General features: G+C 41.1%; 1 protein-coding gene across 41 annotated transcripts in view; it reads left to right on the forward strand.

The window, feature by feature from the left end:
• LOC137352058 (protein polyglycylase TTLL10-like) overlaps positions 1-12811 on the forward strand; it is a 367140-nt gene that overhangs the window by 326069 nt on the left and 28260 nt on the right. For 38 of the 41 annotated variants that reach the window (XM_068017070.1, XM_068017076.1, XM_068017071.1 and 35 more), the window contains 2 exons: positions 640-780; positions 4317-4433. In XM_068017070.1, the coding sequence (XP_067873171.1) occupies positions 640-780; positions 4317-4433 (258 nt within the window). The remainder of the gene's footprint in view (positions 1-639; positions 781-4316; positions 4434-12811) is intronic. The other 3 variants (XM_068017111.1, XM_068017112.1, XM_068017110.1) reach the window with 1 other exon arrangement.

Here is a 12811-nt window from a genome sequence, read left to right on the forward strand (position 1 = left end):
CATTCTTTAATACCAATTTAACACTAATGTGGTTTGCTTTGGGTGTTCACTTAATTCGATGGAAGAGGAGCACAAAGGGATGGCAAGGAGGCAGGTTGCCCACACCTGTCAACATGCCTCAACCTTCTCTACAGGACCAGGCACAACATGCTGGCAGTAACTGAGGAGTACGGGTTGCAGAACTGTGCCACTTGCTTCCATTTAGCCTGCAGCCAAGCACACGGTGTCCATGAGGGTTACCAATGTCCTCAAGTGCTATACCTCCAGCTCCTCCCAGCTCGCACAGGCAACATCAGCAGCAGCATTGGCCACCCTGCTGACGAAGAAGTCTGCAGAAGTCTGCCTAACCCAAAGTATATTGGACAGCTTGAGCCCTGAAATTCATTCTTGGTTATTTTGGAACGGCACCTCTTCAGAAATACTTTTTGTTATCTTCCTGACTTATAGTTTAAGTTTTAAGAAGCCCTCCTCACTTAAGGTGAGTTAGTTGCTCTTTCTCCGAACTATTTGCCTTGCATTTAATCGGGCCCTTGCTGTGATCTCAGGAGGTTGGTGCCATTCCACCTGATCCCCTCCCCCAACCCTTGGGAGATGGAGTTTTATTCCACTAATTGCAGCTTTGCACCTTCTTACCCACAGTTCATACAGAAAAAGAACCCCCTGTACAATGAGATGAAGGAGGACACAATCTGGTCCATGGAGCGCTTGAATGACTATATTAATGAGAAGTATATGGAAGCAAAGCATCTCCCGAAGGACTGGGTCTTCACTGTTTTTACAGTAAGTTTGTGCTGCTTCTAATTAACAGAAAGAAGCTCAGTCGGAGGCCTTGCACCACTGGAGGATTGAGATACACAGGCCTACTGATTAGCAATGGCATGATGTCCCTATGTTACCATAGTGACATTTTGATTACAATGTATTTGTTCAGATCAACAGACTTCCTAACAAACATGATCACAAAATAGGATATCTCAGAAAATGGTTTGAATTAGAGAAATTGTCCATAATTGAATAAGTTTAGTTAAGAGCTAGTACTCTATAGTGCAACGCAAACTTTATTATAGAGCTGCAGGGTTCTAATTTATTAAATATATCAAAAAATTAGTTGAAAGTTTTTTTGTCAGGTTATGCTTACTTTTTTTTAAACTTCCCACTAGAGATTCTGACCTCACCTGTCAGGCCAGAGAACATTCTCCTATATCGAAGGGCACCCATTAGGAGTGTTTGCTTGCTTTGACTTGTCCTTTGCTTTCTTTTTCTTCTCCCTTGCTCCTCCCCCGACCCCAAGCCATCCTGGGAATTCCCTCTCCACCCTTTTCAGCAAATGCCTGTGCTGGGTTACAGTTCCATGGATATCTTCCCAAGCCTCTTGTACCTGATTTAGGTAGCCCTCGATAGCATGGCCCTTAATTTCCTAGGAAGGCCTTGGAAATGGGGAGGAGTAGAAACTTCTGCCTTCCCACCAAAGATGCCTCTTCTCCTGGAGTCCAGGCAATTTAAATATTATGGATGGGCAGCGATGACCTTTTCAGTGTAACTTGGGAGGAATTTTGCGAAGGGACCTTGCCGTAGTACTAGTGAGCCTGTCAGGCTCAGAGGGAGAGACAAAGTCACACATTTACTTCTGTTTCTGTTTTGATTTGCTGGTTTCTGCAATGTCACTGTTGCTCAGAGAATAAGTAAGGAATAGTTGTCATAGAAACATTGAAACTCACAGCACAGAGGAGGCTGTTTGACCCATCATTGCTGTGCTGGCTCTTTGAAAGAGCTGAGTAATTTAGTCCCACACCCCAAAATCCTGTAATGTTAAATGACCACTTTCCCTCATTTACATTAAATATGGGGCCTTTGTTTTACATAGAATTTACAGAACAGATATATGCCATTCGGCCCAACTGATCCATGCTGGTGTTTATGCTCCACATGAGTCTCCCCTGCCCTACTTCATCTAATCCTCTCTGCATATCATAGGAACATAGGAGCAGGAGTAGGCCATTTAGCCCATCGGGCCTGCCCCGCCATTCAATACGATCATGGCTGATCATCCACTTCAATACTTTTTTGCCACACTATCCCCACATCCTTCTGTTTCTTTCTCCCACAACTACTTACCTAGCTTCCCCTTAAATGCATCTATGCTATTCTACTCCTGTGGTAGTGAGTTCCCCTTTCTAACCACTCTCTGGGTAAAACAAGTTCCACCTGATTTCTTTATTGAATGTATTAGTGGCTACCTTATATTTCAGCTCCCAATGATACCGCATGTGATACTGAATTATACAGACCAACAAAGACCCATGATCTTTTCTCCCCCTCCCTTGTCCCAGGGACAGTGAGATGAATCGTGATATCCTCAGTGTTCCCTTGACTAACATCAGGTAACGCAGTGCAGGCCGGGAATCTTCTGTTCTGTATAATTCAGTATTGCATCCACTGAGTCACTGGGGGAGTGAAACATGTTTTTTAAAAAGGTCAACATTTATAATCAGATTGAGCTAACAGAGGCACTCCTCAATTAAAATGTTTTATTCCATCTCACAAAACCTGTAGTGCTAAATGTTTCTCAGATCTGTACAGGAATTCCTATTGGCTGGAAATGTCCTGCCATTTTGGTTTTTCTATGTTTCTCCACAGACTGTTCTTTACAATCGATTAGAATATGCAGCCTCACTCAGGTGTGTTCTGTAATTTAACGCGTTGGCGTAGTGGAAATGTCAGTGAACTAGTAATCCAGAGGTCTAGGCTAATGCCCTGGGGACATGGATTCAAATCTCACCATGGCAACTGTTGGAATTTAAATTCAATTAATTAATAAATTCAATTCATTAAAATCTGGAATTGAAAGCGAGTCTCAGTAATGGTGCCATGAAACTATCATCGATTGTCATTAAAACCCATCTGGTTCACTAATGTCTTTTAGGGAAGGAAATCTGCTGTCCTTAGCTGGTCTGGCCTACATGTGACTGCAGACCCACAGCAATGTGGTTGGCTCTTAACTGCCCTCTGAAATGGCCTAGCAAGCCACTCAGTTGTCAAGGGCAAGTAGGGATGGGCAACAAGTGCTGGCCTTGCCAGTAACGCCCACATCCCATGAAAGAGTAAAAAATAAATACATTTTACCAGTTCTGACTCTAGGTCACAAAGTTCTCATTACAGTCCTTTGTTTTCTTGCTGGTATTTCCTGATGGTGTTTCCACACAGCCAACATCTCTTAAAAGCTTAATACAAAAGCAAAATATTACAGATGCTGGAAATCTGAAATAAAAACAGAAAATGCTGGAAATACTCAGCAGGTCTGGCAGCCTCTGTGGTGAGAGAAACAGAGTTAATGTTTCAGGTCAGTGACCTTTCATCAGAGCTGATCAGAACTCATCATTGACCTAAAACGTTAACTCTGTTTCTCTCTCCACAGCTGTTGTCAGATCTGCTGAGTTTTTCCAGCATTTTCTGTCTTTATCTCTTAAAAGCCTAACCTTTGACAACCACTAATTCTCTGTGTTTTTTTCCACACTCATTCACTGATTCTACTTACAGCGATCTGAGCAACCTGCCGACTATCAATCTTCTTCAACAAGATTAAACTGCTCTTACTTTTTAGAGATTTTTTTCGACCATTCTATGTAATTCAATGCTTGTAACAAAACCAATTCTTATTTAAAGCTTGATGATATCCAAACTGATAGTGAACTGTGATCGGTATGCTTGTTTATTTATGATGCTTTTAAATGGTGTAATTTTTGTAAGTAAGTTTTTCCCAATCTGCTAGCGTGTTGAGCATCAACACTTTTTAACAACAGGAATTTTTGTTTTCAAATCTTTTGATAATTCAATCTGTAAGTCTAATACTGGGGTTGTCAGGAAGCACAGGTCTGGTTTTGCTAAGACATGTAACTACTGAAGTTGTTCACCCGGTGGGATATCACTGGCTGATGGGCTGTCAGTGAGCAGTGGAATATCACTGGCCCTTCATTTCTGAAGGTTCAGATTCAGTAGAATGAAGAGATGTTAATTTGGTCTTTTCACCAGTCTCTGGGAAAATTAAAGCATGAAATGATCTCAGACAATGTGAACCCAGTGTGTTGGAAAAGGAGCCATAATATAAAAATAGATTGGATTCTTCTTGCTTGACAGAGTAATTTTTGAGCTGAGAGATATGGAGCTAACAGGAGGGAAACAAGTGCATTGGAGGGAAGGGGTGGGGGAGTAAGAGTCTGTTGTACCTGAGCATTCCCTCAAAACAAAATTATAGACTGTGCAGCAAAAAATCTTGTCTGACTGCAAAGGTAATTAAGAGCTTTAACATTTTCTTGCAGAAGAGAATGCAACAGATTATGACACAGTGCTTCATTGCCACCAAGGCCAGACTTGGTAGTAAACTGGGCTACTTTGACCTTCTGGGTTGTGACATTATGATTGATGAAAATTTCAAGGTGACTGTATTTTTAATTCTCTTCAGCTATGCATTTTGTTAAGTATCAGTGTATTTGAATTGATGCAAAGCCAATGGTAATGGGACATTGGGTACGGCAGCATAATGGTTACACTATTGAATGAATACTTCAGAGACCTGAGTTCACATCCCACCATGGCAGTTTGAGAATTTTAATTTAGTTCTTCAAAAAAAATCTGAAAAGAAAAAGCTTGCCCTTTTATCTGGTTCAAGTTCCACACCAACACGGTCTTAATAGTCCTCTGAAATGACCAAGCAAGCCATTCAGCTGTATCAAAAACAAAGCAACTAGGGATGCACATTAAATTCCAGCCTTTTCAGCGATGGCTAGATCCCAAGAATAAATCTTTAAAAAGGCTTGGTATGACTTTTATATTGATTATACATGAACAAATGTATATGATGCTGCAAATTTAGTACCTATTCAGTCACAGTTTGAATAAGAACCAAGATTAAGATAGCTCAGTTAGTAAAGGCAGTTGCAAGTGTGGAACTGTATCAGTAAGGCCTTTGGTTTGATCCCAGATCTGTGCTGAGTTAGCTTATCTCACAAGGACACTCTAGGCTGGTAGGAAAAATCCAGTGGGGTTCCCACTCCTGATCATTACCCAGCAACATCCGCTGCAAAGTATCTGTGTTTGTGATCAGGCTCCCTAGAATATCCTGTTTAAATTCACATATGATCTCTGACCGCTTAGATGAAGAACCCTGGAGAGATTCAGAAGGCAGAACGCAGTTTTAGAAATGATTGCAAAAGGTTCATGATGCTGCAGAGAAGTATTGTAAAAGAGCCAGGGAGGAGATGAGGAGAATATTTTTTACACAGCGAATCGTTTTGATCTGGAATGCACGGTCTGAAAGATGCTGGAAGCAGATTCAATAATTACTTTGAAAAGGGAGTGGGATAAATCCTTGAAGGGTAAAATTTGCAGGGCTATAGAAAGAACAGGGGAGTGGAACTAATTGGATAGCTCTTTCAAAGAGCCAGCACTGGCAAAATGGGCCGAATGGCCTCCTTCTGTGCTGTATGGATCTAAGGTACTGTGCCAATGTAACTTTCTCCATTTCCCCCACCAGTCATGTTATGGCCTCTCTGGTAATATTGGCAATTCAGTACCAAATTAGGTGCAGTTTTACACTGTGTCCATAATCTCACCAAGAGATGAATTGAAACTGCCCAGACTCATTTCATGTAAGAGCCTAAGGCCGAATTGATAGAAGAGAATTCAATCCCCACAGATTTGAGTCCAGGACTCTGGGATGAAAGGACATTGCACCACTTTAGTTCAACACTGCACTTGATAGTAAAGCCACTTCCCCATAGCCCTGCAAATTTTTCCTTTTCAAGTACATACCCAACTCCCTTTTGAAAGTTACTTCAGAATCCACTTCCATCACCCTTTCAGGAAGTGCATTCAGATCATAACAACTCGCTGCGAAAAAAATCTCCCCGCCTGGCTTTTTCGCCAATTATCTTAAATCTTGTTACCGACCTCGCTGCCCGGTTGTCACTTCTTTGTGGCTAAGGCATGTTGTTGGGGAAGAATAAAGGGAGATTTATTCTGTACCTAATTGTGATTGTGTTCTGCATCGAATTCTGCTACATCTGGCAAAAGATGAAGCAATATTATCAAGTGCTAGCAGTGAATTAAAGGTCTCGAAGGTTTTAGGTAGACACTGTACTGAGGTAATGCACTGGGTTTTCAAACTGTTAAGTTGTGAACAAGGTAAGACACCTTTCCCACAAAGCAGGTTGCTTATTTTGGATCTCCTATCACAGTGAAGTGCTATGTGATGATCAGACCCTTCACTACAGAGGGGCAGTTGCTTTTACTTGTTCTTGCACAGCTACCAGTTATGTGGCAACATGAACAGAGCTTTGGAAACAAGTCACATGCTCATTAGATGGGATACGGTGCAGGGAAATAAGAAGTTTGTGCCATGTGTCTAACCTACTGTTTTGTGCTGTAACTGTTAGGCGACCTTGGGTAAGAATACATTACAAATGATCTTTCAGGGGAAAGGATTCTGGAGCTAAGTACTATTGTAAATATTAAGTGATTCCTAGTGACACTGCTTCCCCATTGAGGCCTTTAAGTCCTGTTTTATTTTGCTGAACGGTGGTGTAAATACACTGAGGTAATAATCCAATAAGCCAGGGGATTCCCTTGGAGAATGGCTTTTTTCATTGATGCTATTGCTCTGGTATGTCTTATAAATCAGTTACAATACCAGTTTTGGATATGCATCAATACAAAGCCAGTAAATATAAACCAAGATTTCAGTTGGTGATCTGACCGTGGACCATGTTAAAGTAGCATGGACCATCTTACAACTTTCTGAACCTTATTTTGATTTTTTTTTTAAATGTTGTTTGCCGACATTAAAATGTAGCTGCCATTTCATTGTCCCTCAGCAGTAATTGACAAGGGGGCCTAATAGTATAACTCGAGTCTACCAGTCACAGCTCATCCCGTAGAGATTTGTAAATATACAGTATAACTGATCGCTTCTATATAAATCACGACCAAACATTCTGGGGGTGGCTGTGTATTTTTTTATGCTCTTTAAAAAGGATCTCTGTCTTCTGTGTTCTGCGTGTGTCACAAAGTAGGACAGGCAAAAGACCTGCCCCCCGCCTTTTCTCGATACTCTCCGAGATCTCTGAACTCCCCCAATTTTGGCTCCTGCACATTCACGACTTTCATCGCTGCACCATTGTTGGCTGTGCCTTCAGCTGTCTGGACTCTAATTCTGGAATTCCCTCCCTAAACCACTCTGTCCCTCTACCTGTCTCTCCTTCTTTAAGATGCTCTTTAAAACCTACCTCTTTGACCAAGCTTTTGGTCATGGGTCCTAATAGCTCCTTACGTGGTTCAGTGTCAAATTTCTTTTGATAAATGCCTTGGGGCATTTTACTATATTAAAGGCATTACATCGATAATAGTTGTTGTTGATGGTGATACCACAGGTTTTCCCCCGCCATATGGGGAATGCTTCAAGCTACACTTGATTTATTCCCTGCAAAGGCCTGGCCAAAATTGGGATTTGCCTTGTGATGATTCACAAGTGACCTTCTTTCTTCACCACCTCACTTTGGTGCCAGCTTTTACAGCACCAGCCTGCTATTCTGTTTAAATTGGAGGGAAAAAAAAACCCTTTTCACAAATTCCTTGGCACTCTACGCTGGAGAGTCTCATTGCTTCACTGATCAGTCACTAAAGACAAGTGTACTCAACATCAAAGCACGGCACGTGATCCGATAAATATAGAGGTGTCAAGCATCTTTCATAGTGTTCCAACAGTTTTCCAACTGTGTTCACTGTGAGAAGGTAACACCCTCTATGACCTTCCTGCAGTAAGTTGAAAGTATTCGACACTTCTATTGCCTTTCTATCTATGACTTTAATGGAGCTTTACAGTTCAATTATTTTAAGCTGAGGAATATTGCTACTTATTTTTGAAGACAGTACTTACTGTATGTTACATGCACATCATATGTAAATATCGCATAGTCTATCGAATCTCCTGTTGCGTTCAGGGTACACTCTTTAAATAAAGACAGGAGCTTACTATGTGTAATATGCAATGTATTATTCTGCTACTAAGAGTCAACTCTGTGTAACTTGTTAGGCCCCATTAAGGGTAACATGACCTCTCTGAGGCTAGTTAAAGAACAAGTGCTCCAAGATGGCTCCGAGTGTCAGTTAGAGGTCAGAAGAAAGGAATATGCGGATGAGAGAAAATGTATCATAAAAAATCTTAATATCACAACTATCATTCGCGTTGAAACTTTAATAGAGTTTTGTGTTGGGATTGGTGTTGTATCTCCATTTAAACATGTGTTTATACTTCATAAACCCCAGTTCCTCATCAGCTTTATCTTTCCTTTTTTTTCCAAAAATATACTTTATTCATAAAAATCTGTAAAAAATACTTTACAGGCCAGTTCCAATTTGACATTCCAGAAAGTGCAAAATAAATCAGTTTCCTTCGATACAGCAAGTGAGTTGCCTCACAACACTTGCCATTACTAACAAGGAAATATAAATTGAAATAAAATATAAATTGACTAACAAGGCAAGGAATATACAATGGATGGTAGAACCCTAGGAAGTACAGAGGGTCAGAGGGACCTTGGTGTACTTGTCCATAGATCACTGAAAGCAGCAGCACAGGTAGATAAGGTGATTTGAAAGCATAAGGGATACTTGCCTTTATTAGCCGAGGCATAGAATTGAAGAGCAGGGAGGTTATGATGGAGCTGTATAAAATGCTAGTTAGGCCACAGCTGGAGTACTGTGTACAGTTCTGGTTGCCACACTATAGGAAGGATGTGATTGCACCGGAGAGGGTGCAAAGGAGATTCACCGGGTTGTTACTTGGCTGGAGCATTACAGCTATGAATAGAGACTGGATAGGCTGGGGTTGTTTTCCTTAGAGCAGAGAAGGCTGAGGGGGGGACCTGGTTGAGGTATACAAAATTATGAGGGGGATAGATAGGAAAAAACTTTTTCCCTTAGAAGAGGTGTCAATAACCAGGGGGCATAGATTTAAGGTAAGGGGCAGGAGGTTTAGAGCAGATTTGAGGAAAAATCTTTTCACCCAGGGGTGGTTGGAATCTGGAACACACTGCCTGAAGGGGTGGTAGAGGCAAGAACCCTCATAGCATTTAAGAAGTATTTAGATGAGCACTTGAAACGCCATAGCATACAAGGCTACGTGCCAAGTGCTGGAAAATGGGATTAGAATAGATAGGTGCTTGATGTCCAGCACGGACACGATGGGCGGAAGAGCCTGTTTCTATGCTGTATGACTCGATGGCTTTATTCCATTTTACATGCAATGTACATTTGCATTACACAGCCAAATCATATTTTGGTGCATACAGCCCAAGGGGTTTTACACAGGATCCAGCTCCTCAGTGTACTATGGCGGGACGATCTTACACAGTGGCCTTTCACCATTGAGCCTTTAGCTGGTTACATCATATTCTAGGCTGAGTGTCATAATAAGTGATCCAATGTAAGTGATCCAAAGCTGCATGGAAATGCCCGTTGGTTGTTGTGGTCTTAAAACGGTCTTGTTTTAATGTCCCTTTAAGCTTTACCTGCTGTGGTACATATCAGCTATCAGGCATTTATTGAAGGACTTCTTTTGAAAAGAAAGTAATGAGATGATAGTTTGCATTGGTCTCAGTCATTTTCTTTATGGTAGCTTCTAAATTAGTTGCCTAGCAGTCCCCAGACCAATCAAACACACGCAGATGGCAGCGTGTAACACAGCACTGACTCAGCCATGATTTATTTGGATTGCATTAATGTATGTAAAACACTGCACAATGCATACTCTTGTCGTGTAATTGAATGGGAATAAAGGGAATGGCAATGAATTAGAAATGGAGCCCTCTCGTGTTTCAGTAAATTGCTGCTTGTGGTACTGGTATGTAAGCCCTGCAGAGTGAGTAATCCAAGAGTACAATGAAGGATCTGATACCTGTTCATTGAAACATCCTTTCTGATTAATTAAAGGACTTTGTTCCTTCGTTTGCTTTTCGACAGTGCCAGTTTTGAAATGAAGGGTTGAAATTATTCCAATGTTTGATTAATAATTTGTCTGCCTTACAATTAGGTGGGCGGGGGGGGTGCGAGGGGGGGGGGGGTAGCGGGGGGCGGTTGCTGGTGGTGGTGGAAAGGACAAAAGAATTGGCTTCCATTTTTACATGACAATTGAAAGAGACAATTGACAGTGTTGGGCGAGTTTGGGCAGTGCTTTAATAAACCTGAAAGGGAGATAACCCACACACACCTGAGCAGATGGGGAGTTAACTGATAGAGGGAGCCTTAAATTCACAGTGCCAGACCATGTATTCTATCAGTGCATGGCTCCTGTAAACCCATACTTGTATCAGAAATGTTAAAGTTTAACTGATAAAGCCCAACCAAATCACCAGTGAATGAACCTGTGATTTTTAGGGTTTTTTAAAAACGTTTTTTGGATTTTTTTGGAATTACACAGTAATAGCTACAGCACATGAGGGAAAATAGACCCATGTAAAAAGATAAATAAAAACTAAACAGAGATACAGAGATCATACATACACCAGGAGAGTAATCTCTATTCTTTGCTGTCTTTCTTGGCTCTATTATATTAACATTACAGTTCTCAGAATGTTGCATCTCCTAAACTCTAAATATACTGCATTGATAAAGACCCATCACTGTCTCCTAACCTAATGGATACCCAGGACTTCGACAGAATACAACTCTCAGTCAGCCTTCCCTTCCTCCTAGAATCTGCAGAGTTTTTAATCTCGGGCATAGCACATCCAACTGTTACTTCTTGATTTGTCTGGTCATGTCTCCAGCTGTTTTGGCCTGCTGTCCTGCACTATGGGCCTTGGCACTTTATGCAGGACTCTAGATTTTGTTTTGTCGTCCATGGGAGGGATTATTAGAGGTTCTGATGATTTCCTGCGTGGTTCACTAAAAATGACGCTGATGCATCAGATGGGTTTTAGCATAACCTCAGCCTTAGAATGTGAAATCATAAAGATACATAGTACAATTGGTTGTAGATCTGTATGAGACTGGAATGTCTTTACAGGTAAACCCATGGAGTATGACAGCATATAGTGTCCATGGATGTCCTTTCAGTCAAGTGAAAGGCCACTGCAACATATTCATGAATTCTGGGCCTTTCCCGCTTCATCTCACAAAGTGGCACTGATGTATAGTTCTAAATGCCTTCATTACAGCTTGAAAGTGGTCTTTACAGACAGTTGAGGTAGGCTGATGCCTTGTGTAGCTCTACATGTCTTCCATCCAAAGGTAACTAGATCTCTAGGTATCTTCTATAAGGTGTCAGCCATAGCTCAGTTGGTAGCAACTCTTGAGTCTCACCTCTGATTCAGAAGATTTTGAGTTCAAGTCCCGCTTCAGAAACGTGAGCACATAAACCAGGCTGATACCCCAGTGCGGTACTGAGGGAGTGCTGCACTATTGGAGGTGCTTTCAGATGCGATGTGATGTTAAACAGAGGCCCCATTTGCCCTCTCAGGTTGTTGCAAGATATCCCATGGCACTATTTGAGGAAGAGCAGGTTTGTTCTCCTTGGTGTCCTGGCCAATATTTATCCCTCAACCAACATCACTTAGACAGATTATCTGGTCATTATTCCATTGTTTTTATAGGACCTTGCTATGTGCAATTTAGCTGCCGCGTTTCCTACTTTACAACAGTGACTACACTTCAAATATACTTCATTGGCTGTAAAGTGCTTTGGGACGTTCTGAGGTTGTGGAAGGTGCTATATAAATGAAAGTTAATCTTTCTTATTAATGGCTTGCCATATCCCAATAGTACTGCTGCATGGTTAAGATTGTAGTGAACCTTTTCGGGCAGCTGGTTGCGTTATCATGGATTTATTGTATTTCTTACTTTGGAATTCATTATATTGGCGTGAGATATAATTGTGCCTTAATTGATGAGAGAGATGGGTGAAATGAGTTTTGAAAATTGTTTGGATTTGTCCTAAATGACCCCAAACTAGGTACCAGGAGAAAGGCCAGCTGATTCTTTTGTGGGAATGTTGATACTGTAGCCATGGTGCCTAAATCCACATAAAACAAGTAGAATTAGTCTTTAGTACAAACCTTCCACATGCTATTGTATCTGTAATGTTTGGATTAATAAACCTGGAGACCAAGACAATCTGTAGAGCTGAATAATGTTAATCTAATTCTTCCCATAATGATACTGTACTTTGTTATCTAGTGATTGTTTACTTCTAAAAACGGGTTTGATCATCTGATAAATATTTTGAATCAGTTGGAAACCATTTGAAACCTTGTGCCTTGCTTTCTTCTTATTATTTTTAAGCCTGTGGCATAATACTGAAGAATACTGCACAGCAAGCTTAATGAGCATGAGCAACTGTGCCTCTGACTTGTTGTCCCGAAATATTGGCCTCAGAAGACATTTCCCTTCTGTATTACAGCATAAAACAACAGCAATTGGCAGTAAGAGTCTTGGGATGTTTTACTGCTTTACAGGCACTATATCAAGGCAAGTTGATTTTGTTACATTTAAGCAGCTGTTTTAATGTAGCAAACCTCCCAAGGTATTTCACAGAGGAGAAAAAATAAGCATTGAGGAATAGATAAGGGAATAGACACGGAACCATGAAGGGTGAGGAGTGACTAAAAGCTCACTCAAAGAGGTGGCTTTTTCCTGAAATTGCCTCCATAGAATACCTGTGGTAGCAGTTGTAGTGAAACCATTGGTGAAGATACTAGTAGGTCATTTTGATAACCTGCAGCTTGTTATGCCTTTTTCTGGTTCTTGAGCTTTCAGAGTC

This window comes from Heterodontus francisci, chromosome 37, assembly GCF_036365525.1.
Source record: "Heterodontus francisci isolate sHetFra1 chromosome 37, sHetFra1.hap1, whole genome shotgun sequence".
Taxonomy (NCBI): domain Eukaryota; kingdom Metazoa; phylum Chordata; class Chondrichthyes; order Heterodontiformes; family Heterodontidae; genus Heterodontus; species Heterodontus francisci.